At 45.9% G+C, this 26103-nt stretch overlaps 1 protein-coding gene across 5 annotated transcripts in view; it reads left to right on the top strand.

Moving 5' to 3' along the window:
- MICAL3 (microtubule associated monooxygenase, calponin and LIM domain containing 3) overlaps positions 1-26103 on the top strand; it is a 267770-nt gene that overhangs the window by 196734 nt on the left and 44933 nt on the right. For 4 of the 5 annotated variants that reach the window (XM_077759278.1, XM_077759277.1, XM_077759276.1 and 1 more), the window contains 2 exons: positions 15033-15228; positions 24414-24658. In XM_077759278.1, coding sequence (XP_077615404.1) covers positions 15033-15228; positions 24414-24658 — 441 coding nt within the window. Of the gene's footprint in view, positions 1-15032; positions 15229-24413; positions 24659-26103 lie in introns of those variants that run through there. The other variant, XM_077759279.1, reaches the window with a different exon arrangement.

Below are 26103 nucleotides of genomic sequence, written 5' to 3'. Positions count from 1 at the left end.
TTCAGAATTTATCCCCACAGAGAGTTTGAGTGCCCTCCCACCCCCGCCTCCAAGTCTGTGGTCTATTGTTCCCCTTTCTTTGAAATGAGTCAGTCTATCCTGGTGCCTGCAAAAGGCTGGAAGAAGAATTGGGATGTGAGGGATGCAGTAAGAAACAATTAATAAATTGACTAAGAATCCCTAAGGATAGATATATGTATATACTTTCCAAATTTTTGACTTTGCTTCTGTTGCCTTTCCCATGCCCCAGTAATAAAGGGGATGAGAGCCAGCATTGTTCAGAACGGTGTGCGAAGGCATCTAACAGAACGATGGTGACAACTGATGTGATTCTGTGCCACCCATTGTGAAGACCCTGAATAATTCCCTTTGGGTCTCGGTTTCTTTCTGAAACTTCTTGAAATCCATTCTCTTTTTCTCATAAATTCCCTGAAGATGTCACTAATTTAGATACTCCCTAGGAGGAATTCTGTGGTATAGATGTGGAAGCAGTACGGACAGTGAAAATGGGCCACTCTATTTTCATACTGAAAAATAGGGCAAAATGCTGCCATGGAAGGCCCAGGTTCCACAGGGGTCCCCCTTGACGTACAAATGGAAGAAAAATGCCCATGTGGGGCTGTCTTAAATATAACAGCCAGACAGAGATTTCAGGAGGAATCCTCCCTGCATCCCAGTCTCTTTCACAAGGCTCCAAAACCTCATCAAGACTCTGAAACCAGTCCTTACCTTGGAACTCACATCCAGCCAAGCATCCAGCAAGTGCCAACAAGTAGATTAGTCATAATGAAATGAGGGGGAGGGAAGTCAAATTGGCGCTCCCTGCCTAGGTTGGGCCATGGGGCTGTGTTTCTCTCATAATTCTCAGCTGTGTGTGTTGGCTGCTGATAGCTCTTTCTTCACAATTGCTTGTTGTCTCTTCAACCCTTACATTCTGGACAGGGTAGGCTTTTGCGCAGAAACACCTTCCATATGCCTGAGGATAGAGGCGGGGCTCCAGCATAAGTGACGCTCCTTCAATTACTTCCAGGTTTCACCAGCCACATGAACACCGTTTCCGTTTTTACTTCCTGTGGGTCAACTTCCACATAGCTTTGTATAGTTTAGGAACGTTTTGAATATTTGAGGCATTTTTATGGGCCTCCAGGAAGGACAGTGGGTAAAAGTTTGGGCCAGTGCCCAAACCCTAACTCAAGCTAACTAAACTCGACCTTGCCTTTGATGTTGTTCTTTTCCTCCCAACCAGTATGCACAAGTATAGTCTAAGAGCTCCCAAAATATGACGAAGGCTCACATCCCTCACCCCTCACAGGGGCCCGTCGTTGGCATAAAAGAGAGAGTTTTGGAACACAGTTCAACAGAAAGGGAGTCCAGGGCCCCAGCTCTGCCTTGCTATGGAACAAAGTCTCTGGGGGCCTTCCTAGGATAATTTAGTAGAAAAATTTTTCAATTGAGTCAGAATTTCTACTGGCCTTTTATTTTTTCTTCACCTCTATTCTTTCTTACCTAGCTTGTCATGATTGTACATTAATCATATGAAACTGTTCCACACTTGATCTTAGCCAAAAGGCCAAGAAGCGATATGAAACTGTTCCAAATGTGCCTATTAAGTGATTGAATTCCTTATTCTGTATTTTTATAAAATATCAGGATTATTTCCATTTTATCACTGTTTCATAGTGTAGCCTAATTTCTCTTAGGTCCTTGCCTGGGATTGTAGGCCTTCAGTAATTGTAGTAAGTCACCCTGTTGCCAGAAGAACTTTACAGCCAGGGCCACCTGCCTCTCTAAGGTTCAAAAGCCTCCTTCCCTGTACCCTGTGTCCTAGTGTTACTGGGCTTCTACTAAAGCTAACTCCCAGAAAAAGACGAACTCAGCTAAAGAGTAAGGGCCCCAAATTCAGTTACTAAAGACCGCCACTACCAGGCAAGAACCTAAGGGCACCAGAAGAACTCAGAACCTCAGTGAGTTTTGGTTTCCTCAGCAAACATATGACAAAACCAGAGCTGTTTCACCGGCAAAGGCCTAAATAAATATGTTTTCATTCAATTCTCATGTTCTTTCAAGGTTATAATAAAGCCAGGGATAGTATGAAAGTAAATTCCAGAGAGGGTAATCCTCTTGATATTTGGTAGCTGCTCAGAGATCAAACCTGAAACTAAAAAGTATTATTAGGTAGACTCTAACTGGAAGTTTAGGGAGAAGAGTTTGTCTTTAAAAGTTAACCCATAGTGAGTTTCTTAGACTGAGCTCAACCCAATAACCAATGAATGACTGATATTGATTAGAACAGGATTATAAGAGCTTATTTATTCTTTTCTTTTTTTTTAAGTTTATTTACGTATTTTGAGAGAGAGAGGGAGTGAGAGTCTGCACATACATGCACACACAAGTGGTGGAGAGGGAAAGAGAGGGAGAATCCCAAGCAGGCTCCTCAGTGTTAGTGCAGAACCTGGAGCCTGATGTGGGATGCGGGGCTCAAACTCACGAACCCTGAGGTCATGACCTGAGCCAAAATCAAGTCAGACGCTTAACCAACTGAGCCACCCAGGTGCCCCAACAGCTTATTTATTGTTTCCCTGTTTTTTAGAACTAAGTGAGAATCTAGAAAGATCAGGTTAGAGACACACCAGCTGTAAAATTTCTCTCCCTGGTTTTACCAACAAAAGAATTGTTTGAGTTAGTAGGTTCTTCTTTTAAAAGTAAATATTCTCTCCTAGAGTTACTCTACTGTGAATAACTCTAAACTCAGCTACTTGCTTGTCTTTTTGCTGGTTCACCTTTCTTGGGAAAATTGCATTGGTAGAAAAGCCTAGTAACGGTGGGACACAGGATGCAAGGTAGGAGGCTTCAGAGCTGTCCAAATCTCAGTGAAGGGCTTTGTAGAAGTAGGCAGCACTTCGCGTCTGGGGTAACGGGGAATTGACAGTGTGTAGGAGTTAAGAGCCAGAGTCTTAAAGGCTTTACTATATTGCTGAGAGCTGACAGCCATCCTCCATGCTGCTGAAAATATTGTGCCAGAGGGCTGTCTGTATTTATAATCAAGGGAGCCCCCTTCTCTGCTGAAGTCATTAACTCAAATAAAAATAGAGATTAAAGCTTGAAGCTAACCCCTGTTGTTTCCTCCATGTGATGAATACTGGTTAATTTACCATAGTCTTTGTTGTACTAACTCATGGAAAATAATGTAGGAAGACACATAATAGTGATAATAACCAATAATAACCTAGCACTTACTATGTACTAAGCATTGTCTAGGAGATTTATGTATAGTACTCATGTGATCCTCACAGTAGCCTGTGAGGGAAGTATCATATTACAGATGAGGAAATAGGCACACAGAAGTCAAACAAACTTGGTCAAGGCCACATAACCAGCCGATGCAGAGTCAGGATAGAATCCATACAGAAGATCTGAGAGCATTGTTCACACACTATGCCATACAGCTTCCCTTCACGTGTTCTCTGTCACCTCACCTTGTCAGTACTTGGTAAAAAGGAAGAGCACTATGTTTAGCTTCACAAATAGGATTTTTGTAAACATGTGTGAATGCGCTATATAAATCAGTGAGTGTGCAGAGAAATATACATCCTCCAGTTTCCTGGGCAGTGATCCCAGGGCTACGAGCATGGCTTTGGGAAGATACTATATTAAAGAGAGAAAAGTTTCATCACTGATGTGTGGGGAAAGTCATCAAAAGAAATTGAGGAAGAGAAAAATAATCACTGAATTGACTGTAAATAATATGAAATTTTATCTTTGTTTTCTCCATGTCAGCTATCTTTGCTCATTACAGATAAAATCAAGCCTAAAGTTGTATTATTCAGAATAAGCCCAGAACAGGCATATGTCCCTCCAAATGGGAACATACCTTGCTGACAACCTGGAGGAGATGGAATTATGTTCAGGGAGGGATGTTTATTGTTGTTCCCTGGGCCTCAGTGTAACTGCTTCCAACTTATAAATCTCTTGGCTTATCCTCTGTCTCTACTATCTCATTTTATTACACTTTTTTGAAATGCCCCAGGATGGTTGAGCTGACATTTTCATTCTCTTACTGCTTTTATAGCTATCATTAACAGTCCTCATAGGAAATTACCTGCCCTAAGCCCTGGGTACAATTTGGGTATGAGGGAAGAAAGAGATGATTCTGTGCCTCTTTCTGTACCAACAGTTTGAGCAGAGTCACCTGTGATGTCAGAGAATCATGAATGTTCTTATGTACACAAGTTTGGGCTGCTTTGGACTCAACTCACATGTCAAATGACTGACTTAAATCTTTGGACTAAATGTATATATCATTCCGGGTGAACAGTTTTGGTTTTGCCTTGTTGGTTAAAATTTGGTGCCGGCACAGAAATGATTTCAAGAAGTGTCCTGAACACATTTGGACACAGCTTTGGAAAGGCATGCCAGGATAGGGAGGTCCTGGAGCTCGTAGATAAGATGTTTTTGGAAAGTGGAAAAAGAAAGAAGATATGTTTTTGCACATTGTGTCTTCAAGTCTAGTTTTTTCCCTGGTTTCCTGAGATGTCCCCCCATAACGTGTCACAGGCTATTCTAGCTAAAAGTGAGTGAAAGGAGGAGTCTCCTTTAATTCCTACTTTGGCCTAATTGTGGGGCTCACACATAAGATAAGTGTGGCAGTATAGGCGTGTGGGTAAGTTGTCCTTGAGTGGCATTGCCGAGGGTGAGCAAGGTCATCGTTTGTAAGTGGAGGTGTACCTTAGGATGATGAAAAGTCCAGATGTCTCATGCAGCGACTTATGGTACATCTGCTCATTGTGTGCATCGGAACTAGCTCCTCACTCAGCATCTGAACATCTTCCCTAGATTTCCTCTCTGTAGGCAGCAAGCCAAGAGCTGTCTGTTCAGCATGACAGTGCTCAGTTGGCCCTTTGTATATTACACTTCCATTGGTCAAGGTGTCTTACCTTGGCAGCAGAGGTGAAGCTCACTACTCTTTGTTCTTAATGTACCCAGTCTAGTCAAGCCACAGTCAGAATATTTGGTGGACTGTTGGTGGAAGATTAGAAATAGTTTGATATAACTTCTAGGCCAGTACTTCTCCAGCTCATCACTGTTGACATTTTGGTCTGGATAACTCTTTGTGGAGGCTGTCCTGTGCATTGTAAGATATTTGGTAATATCCCTGGCCTCTAGCCGTTAGAGGTCAGTACAGCTCCCCTCCCCAGGTTATGACAACCAAAACTGTCTCCAGCTATTGCCAAGTCACACCTGAAGGAAAATGTCACCCCAAAAGAAGAAAAGGCATGACATTGATATACAGTTAACCTCAGCTTTATTGTTCCCAGTAGGGGATCAGGAAAGAGAGTGAGAATAATGAAGGTGATACAGGACTATGTTGGAGACTTACAGGAGTGTCTCTAAATTTTATTGCTTCCCCCTGTGGAAAATATGAACACCTACATTCCAAAATAAGCATATTTATGTACCTGCAGGTACCCCACTAACTTTGCATTTGCTACTGGGCATTTATAAAACATTTAGAAGGCAGGGTAAAAAAATAAATTAAGAATAAAGGTCTAAGGGCGCCTGGGTGGCTCTTTCTGTTAAGCGTCTGACTTCAACTCAGGTCATGATCTCGCAGTTCGTGAGTTTGAGCCCCATGTGGGGCTCCGTGCTGACCGCCTAGAACCTGGAGCCTGCTTTAGGATTCTGTGTCTCCCTGTCTCTTTGCCCCTCCCCCACTCACACTCCGTTTCTCTCTCTCTCAAAATTAAACATTAAAAAAAAATCACAACTTTTAAAGAATGAAGGTCTAGTGTTTTTCCCAGTGAATTAATTGTCCCTGCACCCTCAGAATGTGCTCATCCTTCTGGGGAGACCACATCCTCAGAGAAATGGCCTGGGTCTAAATGGAACAAGCATAGATCTTGATAACAAAAGATGCTAATTTGAGTTCCAAGTCTGCAGCCTATTATCTGTGTCATCTTTGGTCATTACCCTCTCAGAGCTTCTGTTCCCCTAACTTAAGAAATTATAAAACGAAAAAATGCAGTCTGCTCTTCTCTACTTCATATGGTTGTTATAAAAAGCAAATAAGCTGAAATGTATAGAAACTTGTTTATTTATTTATAGGACTATCACATATTATTATCATTGGTAGGGATTCCAGAAAATTCTGAAATAATTGGAGTGAGTAATGAATTAGGACTGTTTCTACTGACTAGTTGATGGTCTCCTGCTCTGGTCTGTGCATCCTGTGGGGTTAGGACAAGAAAGTCCATTGGGATGTGTTCTGACCAGCAGAAGTTTAGGAGAAGGGGAGATTTGATTGCGGGGAGAGATTAGGGGAACAAAACAGTAAGAAGGGCTTGGCTGTCTCTGGTCTTTAGGGGAATGGGCTAGGGTGAGTTGACCTGCACTGAATGCCAGGTCTTTTGAAGCATTGTTAAGTCTCTGCAAGTGCTTGGCTAAATTTGACATTGCTTTTTTCTCGGCCTGCATGGATGGGATATGTCGTCACATACTAATTTCATGATACCCTGGGGGCTCCTCATCATAGAATGAAAGTAAAAACAATCATAGATAGGGTTTACATTAAAATAAATTATTAACACATAACCCAAAAGTCAGGCCTTAACAGCTGTCAGTTAGCCTTATCTTAGGCAGAATTAGGGTTACACATGGTCCTATGGACTGTCTGCATCTGTGCTGGTTTGACCCACAACCACCATCCCCCATAGGCTTCAGTGCCACCTCATGACCCATTTGCAGGAGGGAAGGGTCTGATTTTTTTTTTTTTTTTTTTTGGAATCAGTGCACGGACTAGTGTTTTATGGGGGCCCAGAGGATCCTAGCCCCAACCTGCTGCCAATACTGCAGCATCCTTCGTTAGCAAAGCTTCTCGGAGTCCGGGTCAGTGTGCCCCATTCAATCAGCCTTTAGAGCCTCTGTCCCCAGCACTGTTTCTTCTCCAGGGCAGTCTCCATGACCTTCTAACAGATTAAAACAAAGATGTAACCGTTGTAGATATGAGTATGATGTGGTAGTTGTAGACATTGCTGGAGGGGATTTTAGTTCCTTTCCAAAAATATATCATTGGCTAGATAAGGGATTGCTGTTTGAGATCTTGCATCTTTAAGAGGGAACCTATTTCAGAGAGGCTTTCATGGGGATGTGGGTTTGTCCTTATTAGTAGTCTGATTACGGGTAGAGCCCTGAGAAGTTGAAAACCACTTTCTCAGCTGAGCAGCTGGCCATGTGTCAGCCACCTGGGAGCCACATTTGGATACACTCTTAACTGAAGTACTGCTGGCACTCTGCTCTGGAGTAGAGGGACAGGAATTTAAACCTGCCATCTTGGGAAACGCACATCAGCTTGGAGTGCCTTGCATTCGGACTTCTCTGCCTTTCCACCTCTCCCTGCAGCCTGTTGTTATTGGGTCTGGTCTTACTAGAAGCAGTTCTAAGCTGCTGCTGGAACTAACTCACTCTCTACTGTGAAATGAAATCATTACTTTTGGACATCAGATTATTTGAGATAGTCTCTTTTCAGAGCCTTAACTCATGGTCTTCTAAGACCTTGGCAACTTCATAGTCATGTCTCTTTTCCAGACGCTAAGGGAACAGTTGCTGTCTTGGTACACTCGTCCTTTCCACAGGGTGGTATCTTCCATTTGTTCTCGGGGCACTCCACAGAGGCCTTAAAGTTTCTGCATTATGAGGAAACTGAGGCCATAATACGTTCAACTAACTTCTTAAAATTATAGTGAAGTGATATTCTAGTTTAGATACAGGGTTAAAACTTTAACCCTGGTCATACACATTATTGACACACCAGTTGGCACCAGAAACACAAAGATGACTAGAATAATTCCCTTCCCTAGCAGAGCCTCTGGTTTGGGGGTACACTCAGCCCCGGGAACAGGAGTTAGATGTATGAAAGAGCCCTTCAAGAGGACAGAGGTGGAGCCAGTAGGCAGAATTGAGTAGCAAGAGGAAGAAGTAGGAGAGAAGGGAGGGTCTTGGCTTACCTTGTTGAACCATCCTTCTCTCTTTACCTGCCTTTTATGATTTCAGAGATCAGCCCCACAACTGGATTGATTTGATAGATTATATATAGTTAAATGTACAGAATCCTGGGTGGTGAGGCATATACATAAACCAGTAAGTTAAAATAGTTTGCTTAAGGCCCACTGCACAACAGTTAACCCCCTTCTGAGATTTCACCCTCAGGTATGTGAAGGTTGACAGCCAGATAAGGAAGGTAGAATGTTAGCTAGAGCATAGCTTTCATGAGACTTAAGAGAAAACACAACCAGACTCCAGTGCTTTAGAAATCCTTGTAACTTCCAACATCAAAGAGGTAGCTATTTTAGTAGGGTGACCCAGCTGACTATTAAGGATCAAGTTGAGTTTTATCTGTGAGATAGTACAACACATGAAAAATATATTATCAAGAGAGCTATATGATGCACTGGTAAGAATTTTTGTAATGAAGAGTAGGGTATATACCTTAAAACAAACCCTTTGCCTTGGCCACATGTAATGACATGTACCAGGATTTCCATCTGCCAAAAAGGCACCTTTGGGAGATCCTGTAATAATAACAGAAAGAATAATTTAACATTAGAAAACAGACTTAAGAGTAAAAGTTCCATGGAATCACGCAGATGAAGAGCAAAGAGCTGTGGTGGAGAAAGGGCCCCTCAGTACCCTGATAAGGGAGGGGGGCAAGTGTCCTCGGCATTCCCAAGAGATAGCATTCCCGTCTGCATGAGCCCCCATTCCCATGTGGGTGTTTTTTTCTGGTACTGTTCTGATTTGATCCCTGTTGGGTTTTTCCCTCCTTGGCTCTGTCATGTAATATTTAGCACAGAATTTCTCAACTCTTGGTAATTAAATGTCCCCAGAGCAACTGCGCTTCCCCTTGAATCCACATAACCTGCTTTTCTCTGTGCCCCACATAAAAATACAATTACCCCAATTGAAGAATAAATAGTTCATGAGTAAGGGGCAGTTAACAATTCCACCCTGCGTGTTTTAATGGAAGGAGCCCACGCTTCAAAGTAACACAGCCCTGAGTTTAGTCTTGGGTCTGCCTCATTTGAACCTTTGGGCATATTACTTAATATCACAGAGACTCAGGACCCTCAGTGTAATAATAGTAATAGTAGTTTTGACTAGAGTGTTGTGACAGTCACTGGCCAGTGTGTGCAGCATACCTATCATGGTGCCTGACACAGGTAGTTGTCTTTATTCCTTTATCACCTGCTTCACAAGCAGATTCTTTGCTAGTAGGAAGCCATAGTAGAGTCTGTTGGAGGCTAGATGGTAGAGGGGCAAAAACCACCTTTCCCTAATGGTGGCTTGGCAACTTCTTTCTTTGGTCTCCAAAGCAAGAGGGTCCATGTATAGCCACAATGCTTGCAAAGTGCTTAGTGCAGAGAATGAGAAATCTCTGTAAAAGGTTTAAAAATGTGAGCCCAGTCAGGCAGAGTCTGCTCAGGCAAATAAACTGAGGAACTAAAGAGGAAGAGAGCCCAGACTGGTGGTCCCATGTACTTTGCAATAAGCAAGGAAAGGCCTTTTGCAAACTGCAGGGCCTTTTATCTAGCCCTAATAAATCTTTCCTCCCTCGATAGGGTTCTAGACTGGCAGTGACGTCCTAACCCTAAACAAAGGCCAAAGGTCTTCTCTCACAGATACCAGATCACATTGTCCAGCTTGACTAGAGCAGTGAAGAAGTCCCTGAGGCAGGTGACCCATTTTGTTATTTTCTGTTTATAAACCAAGATGGCACTCGATTTGCATGGTGTGTGCTCTGCCTGCTTTTCAGCCTACTAAGCCAACAACTCTTATGGGAACTTGAGCTCAAAGCAAGATGGAAAATAGTGGATTAATACACACAGTGATTCTTTACTGTGTTAGGACCAGCCTTGCTCAAGTCACGGGGGTCCAGCTGCGGCCTAATACATTCCAAAAGGAAGCAGGGCCAAGATCCAGGCTTTGTCTCACATAGGAAACTCTCTGGGTTGGATGGTGGTTCTGTTTTAGACCAGACATCACTTCGAATGGTTTCATACGTATTTCCCAGTATATGAGGAAACATGGGAGTGTAGTTTCTGTATCATTTCTGACAAGAGCAGAGAGAAAAAAAAATTAAGGCACAAATTCCCCCTTATAACCTTATAAGGGTTGGGGTTCTGTGTGAGGAGGGACACCCTAATCTCCCAGGGTGATTTTGTGAATGTTTCTGACACCAGTGAACAATCAGGTAACATAAAAGTCACTGTGACAGATTCTGCAGTGGGTCTGTGAATTTAGAGTTGTACTGCTAGCCTGGTAATTTTCTCCAGGAAGCTTCATTTTCCATAACACCTCCTTGAGACCTTTGTAGCTCAGACCTAGTTCATGGCTTGGTGCTTTCCTTCATCCAGGATTTTGGACAGGCAAGGCTTTTTGATGAATGTGTGAGGAGGCCATCCCGAAATTAGTTAATCTTCCTTAAAAAAAAGAAGTTGCAACAAAAATAGCCAGTAACTTTTGATAAGAGAAATAGAAGTAAGAAAGAGCACCCCTGAAGGGAAAAATCTCTGAATTCCAAAATGGCAAGAGCACTTTTCTCCTCAAATGATAGCAATCATTTCATATCACAGGGCCATTTCTTATTAGAACATGGCCACAGTTGACACCTTTTGACACCCTGGGTCACTGGTTTCTCTTAGCAGGAAGGTGACACCCATAGTCCATCAGAGTGCAGGCTCTCCAGGGGCAGAGATCTTGCCTGCGTTGTCTGCTGGTGAGCCTGAGCACCTAGCACCGTCCCTGGCTGGAGGTAGCTATTCAATAAATATTTGTTGAATGTATGCTTGAATGAATGAACCCTAGATATGGGGAATATGATGAAAATCAATCATCAGTCTCAGTTTATGGTGCCTTTCCTGAGTCCTTTTTAGACTTTCAGATCTCATTCATGCTTTCCCAAGCTTATATAGAAGGAAAAAAAAGAGGAATGAAGAAACAGGCCAGAAGTGAATATGGGCAGAAGGAGAAAGTCCCCTCACATGTTCTGGTCTCTTAGATCATACCCTTCACAGTTGCCCAAAGTCCTACAGTGTCCTATGCAGCTGGCCCTACCTTATACTAGGGTGTTGCTGCCACTCCAGGAGGGAAAGGGGAAAGAAGAACTTCCTGCCGAGGACTGGGAATGCCTGCCTTGAGAGTGTCATGTACATCCCTCACATCCCTTCAGGAATCAGACAGACACAAATAAAGGCTTTTGGCAGCTGTGGCACATCAGCTGAGAGCAGGTCGTCCTGTTAGGAAAAATATTTCTTTCAGGATGATGTATGGAGCTCATGCAGGCAGTGACTGTTCCAAAACAGAGCCGTTAGGTCAGGCCCAGCGCCTTTTTCCTATTTAGGATGCGACCCAGATCCTGGGAGCGGTTTCCTTTTGGTATGTGTGAAGCTGGAATTGGCCTCCAATGACCTGAGATCTGCCTGCCCTGACTTAGTGAAGACTCAGCCTCAGAAATCATTCCAAATCTCTCATCCGCTTTTAGCTGGAAAGTCCCTGTGTAGTTGCTGTTGCACTAAGGCATGTGAAGTGGAGAGGCCAGGTGGGCCTGGGCCAGCCAGTCTGACCCCACTGGTTATACAGTCACTTGCCAAACCAGGATCTGTCAGCTATTTTTACATCTGCCCGCCTACAGTCTTTGCTTCCTTGTGCTCTTCTGTTAGTTGAGAGAGGGAGGATCCAGGGGATGAGGGGGGTGGGGGGGAAGTTCAGTGTTTGTCACAGTGTTATAGCCGCTGCCCAGGTCTCCTTCACTGTTCCTTTCTTTGAGGTCTTAGTTTATCATCCCCATCTGGTTAGTCTAGAAGATAGCCCCTTGCTTTAGCACAGAGAACCAACCATGCTGATTTTGTTGATTTCCCCTTCCTTCTTTCCTCCCTCCCTCCCTCCCTCCTTACCTCCCTTTCTCCCTCCCTTCCTTCATCCCTTCCAATTCCCCATGGCCTTTTGAGGTTATAGACAGGGCGGGGAGACACAGACTCTGATGCAGGCTGCAAGCTCTGAGATGTCAGCACAGAGTCCAATGCAGGGCTCGAACTCACGAACTGTGAGATCATGACCTGAGCTGAGGTCAGACGCTTAACCGACTGAGCCACCCAAGCGCCCCTTCTGGGAATTTTTTTTTAAAGCTGGCTGGGCTACCTCCATATTCCTTGACTCCAGAACATCTTCCTTGATGTCCCTAGGTAGAGTTGCCCTTTTATGTACGCACATAGCACCACATGCAGGCATAAGCTACATTGTACTGAAATGATTCCTGGGCAGGACTGTCTCTTCTGTGACTCACCCACAGCTCTTTAAGAGTAGGAGAGTGTTTTAATCTGCTTTGATGCCCAAGGTTCTGGTAGAATTTCTGGCAGAGTATGGTTTTTACCCACTAAACACAGACATCACGTCTTGAGTGTTTCTCTGCATCAGTGTGTTTGTTCACTCTACCTTGAAATTACTTGGATCTACACTGATGAGTGTTAGTTGTTTGTTTCCCTGAAGTGGTAGTTCTTATTCTATTTTTTTTGTTGTTGTTCCCTCGCTAAAAGAAATACTGATTTTTATTCTTTATCTATGGAGTTCCCCAAAACTTTATACTTTGGTAGTGGCTTCACATTTATTTGACTTTCTTGTCCGCTTTCTGTTTTAAGGATGTTTATCAAAAATACATGACAGGAAGGAACGAATCAAGTGATATTATAGTCAGGGAATCCTTAGCCTTCTCATGTTTATCATGTTGGGTCTTGATGAGGGGAAGGAGGACAGGAAGACTGATGTCTGGAAATGATGAACTAGTGCATTTGGAGCCTGTGACTCCAGGGGCCTGGGGTGGGGGTGGGGGGGTTAAGTGTGAAGGATGCTGAGGCAGCATCCACCTGCTATGCTCCCTGTCTCTTTTTTCTATTACCTGAAGCCCACATATTTCCTAATCGTCCAGCTGCCCTGAAGCAGCATTATAGCTTACACTTTGGGCCCTGAGCTCAGTGTTGAAGAGTGGACCAGGGATGTGTAAAGTGCCCCAACTAGGGTTACAAAGACTAGGACAGGTGGGTGTTGCACAGGGCCGTAGTGAGCCCAAGGATTCATGTTCTGACCCCATCGTTAGACATTTACCTGAATTTATAGCTGAACGTGCCCTAGCTCTTGCTTTTCAGTAAAGATTCTCTAGTAAATTGGAAAGATGCTATTTGGTGGAAGATTCTGATAATTCAGCAGATGCACTCAGACTTTATTCTGTGACTACCTGGATTCATAAAGTTCTTTCTAGTGATATTACAGAGAGGTTGAGAACATTGTACACAACAAAAGTGTCAGGCTTCCAGAAGATTTTCTGCACACTTGTCGTGTCACGAATATTACTAATTCAATATTCCCACCCCTTTCCTTTAATCCTTCATTACAGAGGTTCTGGCCTTTACCTGATAGGCCACCTGTCACTCAACACTGGGTTGGTATGATGTTGCCTGACAAAACCCAGTGTTATGGCACCAGAGGCCATGCATGCTCTGTTCTTACCCCAGTCTCTCTTTACCACTTCAAGTGCACTGCCACCAGAAGGTCTAGTAATACCAGGCTACCAGTGCATGTACCTTAGCTGTTGCTGTTTCCTCTGCCCAGAACTCCCTGCCTATCTTTGTCAAATAACTGTTGTTCATAATCCAGAGCAAATGGATACAACACACCTGCACAAAAATACATACAAACCGATGCTAAGAATGTTACTGGGCAGCAGTTATATCACTTAACTCATATTTACATAATGAGTTACATAATTTTCCTGAGATCCTTTAGTCGGTACATAATTTTCCTGAGATCCTTTAGTCGGTCACTGACGGAGCCCAGTGGCTAGCCTGGATTTGTCTGACTCTAAGCTTGGAGACTATATCCTATTACAGTGAAGATGTTAAAGAATATATATGGTACGCTTCTTCTGACCAAATTTGGGATTAAAAGGTACATCAAATAATAATGAGGGAAACAGGGAAACTTCTAGATTAAAGGAGACTAAGAAGACATAGTAGTCAAATACAACATCTAAGTTTTTCAAAATTCATGAGTCATGGTGGTACTCAGAGAAATGGGAAAAGTTGTTTTCAAAGAATGACCATGGAGAAGGAAGGATAACATTTTTACAATCACCATTCATCAGTGGATTAGTATGAAAACCACTGGATGAAAGTAAAGTGGAATGGGATAGTCCCATGGTTTCTACATTGTCACCCCATGGATTGCTCATCAATTACAAAGGGGGAAATCCTCTCTTTACAGCAGAAAGATGGTTGGGCACCACCTTACCCAAGCAGTCAAGCTGGTATCACCAAGAATGAGGCAACGTGACAATATTCCTCCTAACTGTGTGCAGCAGAAGGGGCACAGCATCACCTATGTGTTCTTGTTAAATAGGAAATGTATACCATGAATCCAGTCGTGACGGGGCAGACACTTCCACAGTGTGAGAGGTCTGCAGGTAGCTGGCCTGGACACCTCCGCAGATCGTCCAGTTGCAGGGCATGAGCCTTGACTGGGTCCTGGATAATCAGGGTGGGGGGGCAGCTGGCACGCTTTACCTTCTCCATGAAAGCTGCTTTAGAGGGGCGGGGTCAGTGAAAAGCGCTTGCTTTACCCCCTCCCCGACAGTCACACCACTTCTTTCCTCCACTGGGCGTGGGTTGCTGGATGACAGAGTCTCGAGAGTGAGCCCATGCCCTGCTTCAGGGGCTGACTTTTGTTTCTGCTTAGGGAAGGGCTGCCACTTTCAGCCCAGTCCTTTCCTGGCCTCTGTGACCTTACTGACTTGCAGGCCGTCCCTTGTCTGGCTCCCTGGGCTTCGTGGAGGCCCTGTTCCTCCTTTCACTGAAATCAGTGGGGGCCCCCTTGATGGCTCAGATGTCCTTCTGTCGGCGCCTCCTCCCTCCCTGCGCTTTCTCCATCCCCCGCCGCCCATGTTCATTTCCCATCACTCGTCCTAGAACTTTGCTACTTCGCTTATTTTGCAGGTTCAAGTGTGAATGGGCTGGAAGAGCCTAGCATTGCTAAGAGACTCAGGGGGACTCCAGAAAGGATTGAGCTGGAGAACTACCGCCTGTCTGTGAAGCAGGCGGAGGAGCTGGAGGAGGTGCCGGAGGAGACCCAGGCTGAGCACAACCTGAGCAGTGTGCTGGACAAAGGCGCAGAGGAGGACGTGGCCAGCAGGTCAGCCTGTGCCCGGGAGCTCCAGCCCCGCTTTCTTGTGTGTGCAGCATGCCCGTGGCTTGCCCTAACAGCCTCTTCCCCAGATGACTATCCTGTCCTGCTGGGGGGTGGGGGGGAGGCAGCACTATGCCCTCAGCATGGGATCTGAGCTGAGGATCTGTGCCACCAGCAGCTGTGTGACACTAGGCAAGATGTGCAGCCTCCCTCAGCCTGTTTCCTCATCTGTGAAATGAGGGCAGTACGAGTACTTCCCTCGCAGAATTGGTGTGAGGATTAAATAGTGTAAAGTGTTTAAAACCGTATGCGGCGCAGGTAAGTGCATGTCGATGGTGGTTGCCTTTATTACCACTTTGCACAGTGCTGAGCATGTACAAAGGACTTCTGCATCCATCAGCTCACTTGGTCATCCTTGCAGGAATCCTCCAAAGTAGACGAGAACGTATATCTTATCATTCTGTGGTTAAGGAAACACATGGTGACTAATACTTGGATCAAAGATTGTCTAAGATTCAAACTCGGGTTTCCTGGATCCAAGTCCAAGACTCTTCCTGTTCTCCCTACTGCCTGCTGACCTCCCCTTCCTATGCAGTTCCCTCTCTCTTCATCTTTTTTTTTTTTTTTAATTTATTTATTTCTGAGAGACAGAGAGAGAGAGACAGCGTGAGCAGGGGAGGGTCAGAGAGAGAGGGAGACACAGAATCTGAAACAGGCTCCAGGCTCTGAGCTGGCTGTCAGCACAGAGCCCGACACGGGGCTCGAACCCACAAACCGTGAGATCATGACCTGAGCCGAAGTCGGACGCTTAACTGACTGAGCCACCCAGGCGCCCCCCCTCTCTCTTCATCTTGTTAGCCAGTAAGAATCACAACCCATCAGACTTAATTCAGAGATTCAGTATTTCTTGAATACCTACCGTGGCCTTAACACTTTGTCTTTCATTGAAAAGGTAAGAGGAAAAAAAAACCAAACAGTCCCAGGTCCTGCCCTCAGGTGTTGTTTGCAAATTTGCTGGAGAGGAAGGACTTCCACACAGGAACAACGGAGACCATAAGCAGTGTGCTGTGGGGGGGCAGGCAGTTCGGTAGACGGAGCTTCAGGGTTGGAATTAAGGGCTTCTGTGGACACCAGTTTGCTCTGCAGTCTTGGGGAAGCCACCTCACCTCTCCAGACTTCCTCCTCTCTCCTCTGTATAAAGAGAAGAGCTGATGGATGCCTGGGTGGCTGAGTCAGTTAAGTGTCTGACTTAGACTCAGGTCATGATCTCGTGGTCCGAGAGTTCCATCCCGGCGTTGGGCTCTGTGCTGACTGCTCAAGAGCCTGGAGCCCGCTTCAGAGTCTTTGTTTCCCTCTCTCTCTGTCCCTCCCCCATTGCACTCTGTCTCTCTCTCTCTCTCAAAAATAAACAAACATTTAAAAATTAAAAAAAAAAAAAAGCAGAAAACTTGCGTACCAGGGGCCAGTGGTTTTGTGCTTGGCCATCACGATGTTTTAATTAAGTATAACTGAGAGATGCCTGAGGAGGACATGTGCCCTCCAGCCCCCACAGAACTCCCTGAGTCTGCGGTCTTTACCCCAAGGCCTCATTTTCTGTATGGCCCAGGTCTACCAGGGTCACTCCAGGACTCGGAGTGCTCCATGAAGATTATCAAGGACACCGAAAGGGAATAAGATAAAAGATGGAGTGGGGCGCCTGGGTGGCTTAGTCGGTTAAGCGTCCAACTTTCGCTTAGGTCATGATCTCGCGGTTCGTGGGTTCGAGCCCCGTGTCGGGCTCTGTGCTGACTGCCAGCTCAGAGCCTGGAGCCTGTTTCAGTCTGTGACTCCCTCTCTCTCTGACCCTCCCTTGCTCACGCTGTCTCTCTCTCTCTCCTAGAAATAAATAAAACATTTAAAAAAAAAAAAAAAAGATGGAGGAAAACCACTATGGGTCAGACTGTCCCACAGGGCTTCTGGGGTGGGAGCTCTTACGCTGTCTCCCAGACGGGTAGAGGCTTTGCCTTATCATTGAGGCACCTGCAGGTTGCCTCTTTGTTGCCGTAAGGGAATGCATGCAGATAAAAAAGCAGTGCTTTTTTTTTTTTTTTAAGTTCCAAGAATGTTTTTCCAAGGGTGTTTGCTGGGCAGAGCTACTTGCAGCTGCATTCCACTACCTCAGACACACTTAGGATGAACTGCTTCTTGGGCTGGCCTCCGGATAGTATTTCTGTGCATTGTCGGTCAGCCTCTCCCGGGTACCGGCATTTCAGAAGCCATCACCAGATGCACACTGTTGTCCCACAACTACATCTCTACCCAGAACACTGGCAGAGCATGCATCTCTGCTCTGTGCAGATGAGGAGAGCCCAGTCTCTGCAAGAGCTCATAGCTTAGCTTCAGGGTGGGTGTGGTCAGCCAGCTTTTCTGCCATTGTCATTTTTCCTCCACTGTGATTTGTAAACTAACAGGTAAGGAGGCAGCAGTATGTAGCAAAGACATTTCAGGAAGGCTACACTGTGGCACATGTAGCAGGGTGGATAGGAAGGGCAGGAGAGAAGTATATGAAATCAGTCTGCCTTAAATGGTGCCTGCATCTTTTTTTTTTTAGTTTATTTATTTATTAAGTGATCTCTACACATAACATGGGGCTCGAGACCAAGAGTCACATGCTCTTCCAGCTGAGCCAGCTAAGTGCCCCAAATGGTGCCTGTTTCTTAAACTCGAGAGCAACAAGTGGCATTAGCTCTGTGCAGAATGAAAAAATGGTCTCTTAAACCAAAGTGCCCAGAGGAAGGAGCCACAGATTTATTTTCCCCAGGGTAGCTGTCAAATGCAGGCAGTGTGTCGTGTGTTTTCTCCGTCTTCCCTACAGCACCAAGTAGAGTTAGGTGCATTCTCAGCCCTCAGACCTTCCTTGATGATATCTTAGACTTGAAGATGAGGAATGACTGTTTTAAGAAATTAACTGGTCCAACCCAGGAACTCACTTTTGACGAGTTTAAAGAACTCTTTAACTTCATCATCTGCTCGAGGAAGCATCGCAGTATCATAATTCAGAGCATGACTTCGGAGTCAAACAAACCTGTACTTGAATCCTTGTTCTACCACGTAGTAGTTATGGCCAAATTTCTTGGCTTCTCTGTGCCTTGGTTTCCTCATCTGCAAAAAACACTGCAAGAAACTCATTGGTCTGTTATGAGAATGAAATCAGATAAAGCATCTGACAGTGCCTGGTGCCCAGGAAGCTCTAAATCACTGCTACCCCTACTGTTACCACCGTAGTGCCTTCTAGCTCTAAGCACAATACAGGTACCCCTCACGAGGAGGGGCAGGGCCAGTGATTCTTGTCTTGGGTTCCGTACAGGGCTGGTTTAACTGCCAGAAGTTGGGTTTGGCTTGGAATCACCTTGCCCTAGAGCGGTGCTGATCAAACTTTGTCTGTATCAGAATCACCCAGAGGGCTTGCTAAACTGAAGACTGCTGGGCTGTGTTTCATTCAGTCATCTGGGGTAGAACCCAAGATGTGCATTTCTAAAAAGTTCCCCAGGTGATGCTGTGGTCTAGAAGCCACACTTTGAGAATCGATACTCTAAATTTCCCAGATTTCCCTGATGAAAAGTGCCACCTGGGACAGTGATAAAAACGTAATTCCTGGACCCTCCCCTGGAGTAGCTGATTCAGTGGGCTTGGGGATGGAGACCAGGAATGTCTGTTGTTAACAAACCCCCTAGGTGAGTCTTGCCTGCTTCGTGATTTAGTTTGCACAAGCAGAGACTATTGGCCCAGACCTAATTAGCTCCGTGATCCTTTCTTGGAGTGGGGGAGGGGGGCATCTTCCAAAGGAGACCCTGGAAATAGTACTTTCACTTTCTCTGGAAGAAAACAGGTGCCTGAAGATGAAAGAAAACTGGCATTATGAAAAAAACCAGGGTTTTTTTTCCCTGCTTGCCTAGCTAGAAAACGTTGCCCCAGGCAATGAAGATGGCTTGTGCAGTGCTCATCTGCTGAAGTCCTCTAGTGTTTATACATTGCTGGCTCTAAAGAACAAATCAGTGAACGCTAGAGCAAACAGGTACCCTTTCCAGTTGGGACAGCCAGGTTACAGAGGACTCCCCAACAGTCAATGACAGGCCAGCCCAAAAGGGCTTTGCCCTGGGGCACCTGGGTTGCTCAGTTGGCTAAGCAACTGGCTTCAACTCAGGTCATGATCTCACAGCCCTTGAGTCCCAGCCCCACATCAGACTTTGCTGACAACTCAGAGCCTGGAGCCTGCTTCGGATTCTGTGTCTCTCTCTCTCTCTGCCCCTCCCTCCCTCACACTCTGTCCCTCTCTGCCCCTCCCTCCCTCACACTCTGTCCTTCTCTGTCTCTCAAAAATAAATGTTAAAAAACAACAACAACAAAAAGGGGCTTTGCCCTCGATCAGAGAGTAACACAATAAGGAAAAGCCCCTCCTTCAAGGCTTACCAGCGTAAGTGGAAATCCCTGACCATTCCCCTCTCTCCTCCTCACCCCTTCTTCAGCAGAGGCAGTAATATGAGCCATTGCTGAGCAGGATGCCACTTTTAGCATGGATTAAATGTCCATTGTGTAATGATTGCTGGACAATATACATCTTCTCCAGCAGTCTGCTTAGCAGTATAATGTTTATACAGTTGTCAGAGAGGGTGGGATCTAGGAGTGGACTCTCTGATTATGAGTAGATTCATTTTAAAATGAAAGCCATGATTCCCTACTTTCCCTTAAACCATGTGAGAACTTCACATGCTGTTTCACACAGCAGCCTGCTTCATTCACAGTAGGGCCTGCCCAGATTTCCAATATCCACTTTCTGAAGTTAGACCCAGACAGCCAGGAGACTGGTCATGATCTTGCTCCTGGGTTCCCCCCCTCCCCCCCCAACAGCTGCTAGTGGCTGAAGAATTCTTGGGTTCTTGGTGAACAATCCGGGAGGGCACAGTGTGACAGGTGTGGACACTGGTGGGAATCCTGACCTCTCACACTAGTGATCCAATCTCTTTAAGCGTCAGTGGCCTCATTTGTAAAAAATGGGGATATTAATATGTCCTGGGGTTCTAGAGTTACTGTTTAATTGAGTGGCCTAATTCATGTGAAGTGCCTTGTGTTGCGTGGCACTTCATCAGGGCTCAGTAAGTGTTCGCCATCACCACTGTGATGATCACCATTGGCCTTTCTCCTCCTGGCATAGCAGATCCTCTGCTCAGCTCACATAAGTCTGGAGCAATTCTTGGTTTTTTTTAGAATCTAGTTCATGTGCCTGCTGGTCTTGCTTTTTCCTACCAGGCCCCACCGTAACCTCAATGAGAAGATGACACCTGAGAGGAAGCTCAGGGAAACTGCTTTGAGATCAGTGATCAGATATAAATTGTAGCAGGGAGGATTTTTGCAAGATGTCATTCTAGCTGAAAGGTTCTGCTCCTACTTCACCAGGGGGCATCAGAGGTATTATTTCTGACGCCTGTGAATTTAGGTAGCAGCCCACCCTGGCTTTCCCTGGTTGTGCTCCCTTGTACATCCTTCCTTGCCTTTCTTGGCTGTGCTGGGCACTGTGAGCAGCACTACAGTGAGCCAAGTAGACCGGGCCTCTGCTCTCAGAGTGTAGTCCAGGGGAGGTGGACCTGCGTCAAACAGTCACACAGAACAATAGATTGTTACAAATGCTGATCTTCCGCCTCCTAGGAGGCTATAAATTGAGAGGTCGCCCTCTCTTCCCAAAAGGACAGAAAAATTGTTCCCCGTGTTGTATTTTGTTCTGGTGTAGTGATCTTCCCACTTAAAATGTATCTAGGCTGATGTCCAAGTAGGGGTGAGGGTGTCTGCCTCACTATAGATTCCTTCTCTGTACCCTTCCCTCAGCCTCTTCAAAGGCCAGACCCAGAAATTCAGGCACTGGGAACAGCCAAAAAATGTAAAATGAGTCTTGAGGTAGTGAATTTAGACTGTGAATCTTGCATGACACAAGGAGCCTGGTAAGATTCAGGGGACTGCCCCAAGGTCCCATGGATGTGATGGCCTAGAAAGGAAGAGTTGGCAATGCCTGTCCACCTGTCTCCTTCACAGAGGGAGGGAGGCTGGTTTCCCTTCTCAGATTTCCAGAAACAATGTAACAAGGCCTTTCAGAAATAGACTGAGAGCTAATAGCTTATGAAGAAAGGCAGGGATGACCTTTTCACCCTATTTTTTATGCTCCATGCCTCACTTGCTATTCTCCCATGGTCCTTGAGTTGTCATAAAACTAGCCAGGATAACACTCATGGCTGTGAGTCCCATTGCCCTCATCATAGAGTATTAATTGCTCACTTACGCACAGCACCACTGGGCTGTGCCAAAGGCCCCTCTCTCAGAAAATGGCAGTGTAGTCCCACTGCACCTGCCGACTGCTGGAGTCACCTCGTGACTGGGAAGGAAGGGCAAGCTGGCTTGCCTTCTGCCTACCTGAAATCTGAATAAATTTACCTAAGATTTAAGATGAGCGTAGGAGGAATTCTTATCCTTGCTTCATGTTTGAAAGATGTTAAGTGATATACATCGTTATATGTTGTTAAATAATAAACATGAAAATACAAAAGTAAGGCAAAAATAATACCTACATAAATACTGAAAAACAGTCAAAATCCAGATGCCAGGTTTTCCATGGTCCAAATTCTTATGTTACCTCACCTTAAACTGCCTCCTCTCAACCCCCCCATTCCACTACAGTTATTTCCTACCTTATTTTATCATGCTGTGTTTGCATCTTACTTCCCCTTGAGAGTAAGGATCTTATTCTTTATATTCTATGCAATGTTGAGGAAGTGCATTATAAGTAAGACACTAAGTAAATTTTAATGGCTGGGTAGATGAATGGATGGATGGATGGATGAATGAATGAAGTATTCACCAATGTGAGCTGCTTACAGTAAGGATCTGGCTCTTTTTATTTTTGTATCCATTGGTTAAGTTTTAATAGGTACTCAAGAATGTTCATTGAATGAATGAATGAATATGTAAATGAGTAGACAAAGAAGTGAATAGCTAGAGTCCCGGAGTATAACACAAACATGAAAATCAGTAAAACCACTAATCTTCACAACGTTTCCACATGGTAGGTGTTAACATTGCCTCCTTTACTGATGAGGACACTGAGACTCAGCATAAATAATCAGCTCAAGGCCATACAGCTGGTAAGCAGTAGAGCCAGTGTAACATAGACCGTCAGCCACCTGAGAGGTAGGCAGGCGTACAGCCTCTAGGGCTGCCCTCACTTCTGACCCAACTGAAGTCTGGGAGTTCCCAAAACCTCCCTCAAGCTCAGTTAATTTGTTAGAAAGATACAGAACTCACTAAAAGGCATGTATTCGTGGTTATGGTTTAATTACAAGGAAAGATACTTCTTAAAATCAGCCAAGTGAGGGAGTGCACACGGCAGAGTCTAAGAACGTACAGATGTGGACATTGTCCTCTCCCTATGGAGTCAGGACAGTGTTACTTTCTTGGTATTAATCCATATAGTGTTACTCACCCAAGCCTTGGTGTTCGGGGGTTTTATAGGGCTCTATTACCTAGGCACTGATGGACAGGTTAATGGATTATCCACGTAGTGTGATTGATCTCAGTCTCCAGGCCAACTAATACTGCATAACTCAATGCCACCAGCCTAAATTGTCGGTCTTTCTGATGTGGTCAGCCCTCACCCTAAATCACATTATTAGACTACTTACCATGACCCACGGATCCTATGTAAATAAACACATTCCCATCAGGCAAGACCTTCCAGTGGTTTAGAGTTTATGTCCCAGAAGCCAGGACAAAGGCCAGACCTCTCTTTGAGCAAGGTTAAATTCTTTACTGCACAGGTGCTACTAATAGCACTGGTAGTGAGGTGTCATTGACCTTATCACACTGTATTCACTGATTCCCTCTCCAAATGCACAGCCCCACTCTGGGTGGGGAGGGAGCACCCCCCCCACACACACCATCACAGGAATATTGGACTGGACATCCATCCCATGCCTGATGCTTCTGGAGTTTGAGGCTCTTTCATGCCAGAGGCTGGACCATGCTTGATTATAAAAGCCAAATTTCCTCCCGCGCATTCAACTACGCATTTCTCACTGAGGGCAAAGCCTCTCCTGTAAAAGAATTTTTGGGAATTATCAGACCATGAAACAGGTCTGAGAAGCTTCATTTGTGTAATGATGTTTGAGGGTTTTCTCCTGCCTTACAGCTGTATTATAGAGCACTGACTTTTCTTTGTATACCTCCTATTGACTGCTTCACTCTGCAGGCAGGAGAGGCGGGTAGAAATGTCCCGGGTGGTGGCCTCGAGGGTGGAGATCCATGATTTTGGCTTGCACAGGTCATGGGCAGGGTCTTCTCGCATGTAGTGCTGCTTCCTGTTTCAAGCTGAGCTAGGCCATGTGCCGTAAGTAAAGGAAATGGTGGTGGAAAATGTGGTTAGTTGTCCAGGGCGATGACCCCAGTGATCAGGATATTTGTTTCCACCCTCTCCCCATAGTCCCTGTACTATAACCTTGTGGTAAACAGCACCTTTGTGACCATAGTGTGTATTCCCCATGGTATCCTGTTCTGGGTGTGGCACATCATGGGGACTAAAGAACACTGTGGAGTTGACTGTGCTGCCTTTCCTCCAGCACATGCTCCTTGGTTGACAGCCTGTCTGCGACTAAGACTTCAGTTCAGGCCTCTTGGAGGCAGCTTTTCTTTCTCACCGTGTTTCCCATGAGAGCCTGCCAACCCACCTGAGTCAAGTATTGTTGAGTTCCTCAAACCAAACAGTAGATCATGATGAAAGGGGACTTTCTCTCCGTTCTTGCTTCCCAGGGTCATGAGTTCATATCAGAATGAGTCTGTGCCTCCTACTGTCTCTGAGGGCCTCTGAAACTGGACTCGGTGGAGTGGCAGTTCACTGAACAGAGGGTGCCCCCCGCCCGATGTTGGCTGTAGGCTCATGTGGGTTTATGTGGGGGTTACTCATACGTGTATATTTCCTCTGGCCCTCTCTCTCCTTCCCCTTGTGAGTCTTACCTGAGCAGGATAGCACACCACACCCCTCCATGCATGTCCTCTCTCCTTTCCTGCCCAGTTGCTTTGCTGGGACATTTTGCCTCTGGGTTGTGGCTTCTGAGCGTCGTCTTCTCAGTTTTTGTCATTCCCTCACTTTGGTTGTGTGGTTGTTTTCCTCACAGCAGTTCTGAGTCCGAGATGGAGGAAGAGGAGGAGGAGGAAGAGGAGCCTCTGCCCACCTCAGACCTGGGTGGTGTTCCTTGGAAGGAGGCTGTGAGGATCCATGCCCTTCTGAAAGGAAAGAGTGAAGAGGAGCTGGAGGCCTCAAAGAGCTACGAGCCTGGGAATGAAGAGGAGGAAGAGGAGGAAGAAGAGGAGGAAGAGGAAGAGGAAGAATATGAGGAGGAAGAGGAAGAGTCTAGTGAAGGTCAGAAAAATACCTCTTCTAATTCTGACCCTGTCCCATCCCTGAGGCAGTCTGTTCTGTGCTTGAGTAAGATTCCTGTGGCTGGAGGCACACAGATGTGCCTTCTACGGCCCCAGAGACCATCCCTCCTGCCTCTCTCTAGCCTTAGATTTGGGGGGTAGGGGAGGCCAATTGACAGCGGAAGTAATGTCCCTTGTGAACATTTTGAGTAGAGACTGGAAGTGGAAGGCAGAGAGACGGTCAACAGCATAAGGACTCCAACCTTACTAGGTTACTCGTTCTCTCATTTTCTTTTTTTTTTTCTTCCTTCCTTTAATTTCATTAAAAAAATTTATTTTAACAAAGGCAGGGAATTTAGCTTTCTAGGGGATTCCCTGACTCAGAGTCCGGGCTGTTGGAAGCTACAGAGCATTGACTCTCACTCCGTTCAGAGCTGCTGTCACTGAGGAGGGGCTAGGCGCCCGCCAGACAGGGTTCAGTTGATGACAGGTAGTAACATATTTGGACCAGTGTCCTGAGACAGAGCATCAGTTCCAGGATTAAGTCACTCTGGTTGGCTCTGAAATGTTCTCTTGCCTTGGCTTTGAATGTTTCAGTTCTGCCCCTATCTCTGGCTGTGTGTGTCCTTGAGTGATGAGGAAGCATTTGGTGGGCCTCCTTTTTTGTGTCTGTAAGAGAGGGGGCCATTCTTTCCCTGCCCTGACTACACAGAGGTCTGGTGGGTTGGGAGGAAGAAACTAGGGCAGGTAGAGAGATCGGAATTCCCCTGACGATGGTGCCATGTCAATTCACGGCCGTGCTCTCTATCCAGAGGACATGGAGTGGAAGAGAAGGACATGGGCCTTTAAACCACCAATCCCTCCCAGCCATTGTCAGAGGAGCACATTAGATTCTGGACAGCCCCGGGCCTCATAGAGCTGGCACTAGATTGCTCTGCTGCTCCTTCTGGAATTCGGTGTGCTTGGCTACCCAGTCCTCTCCCGCAGTCTGGCACAGGAAGGACTTCGTGCTGACCAGATGCAGAACCCCTCCCAGACAGGGTGCACATTACTGAGCAGGTCTTGAGAGCTATGTAGCCCAAGACACTGCTGAGGCAGGGCAGGCAAGAAGGAAGCAAAGCCTCCTCCTGCCCCCCAGGGGCCCAGCGCCAGTGGGAATGCCCAGAGGCAGGGCTCATCCCCACGCCCCTAGGGGGCTTCTCTAGACCTAGTTCTCTTGTGCTCTTCCCTCCAAAGACAGAGGCTGGGGTGGGGCCCTCAGAGGCAGCACTTGGTGGCCTGGCCCTTCTTCCTCCCCCGAATGAGAAGTGAGTAAGTTCTGTGCAAGAAGGAGGCCAGGCCGGGAAGCTGGCACCTTGGGTTCTTTTCTCCATAACTGCTGTGTGTGCAGAGCCGTGGCTGGCCCAGGGCTGCCTCCACGTCCCTGTTAGTCAGAGGCGGTGATTG

This window comes from Crocuta crocuta, unplaced genomic scaffold (genome assembly GCF_008692635.1).
Source record: "Crocuta crocuta isolate KB4526 unplaced genomic scaffold, BGI_CrCroc_1.0 scaffold72, whole genome shotgun sequence".
In the NCBI taxonomy this organism is placed as follows: Eukaryota; Metazoa; Chordata; class Mammalia; order Carnivora; family Hyaenidae; genus Crocuta; species Crocuta crocuta.
Note: the sequence above shows the minus strand (reverse complement) of the source record. Positions and strands in the feature narration are given on the sequence as shown.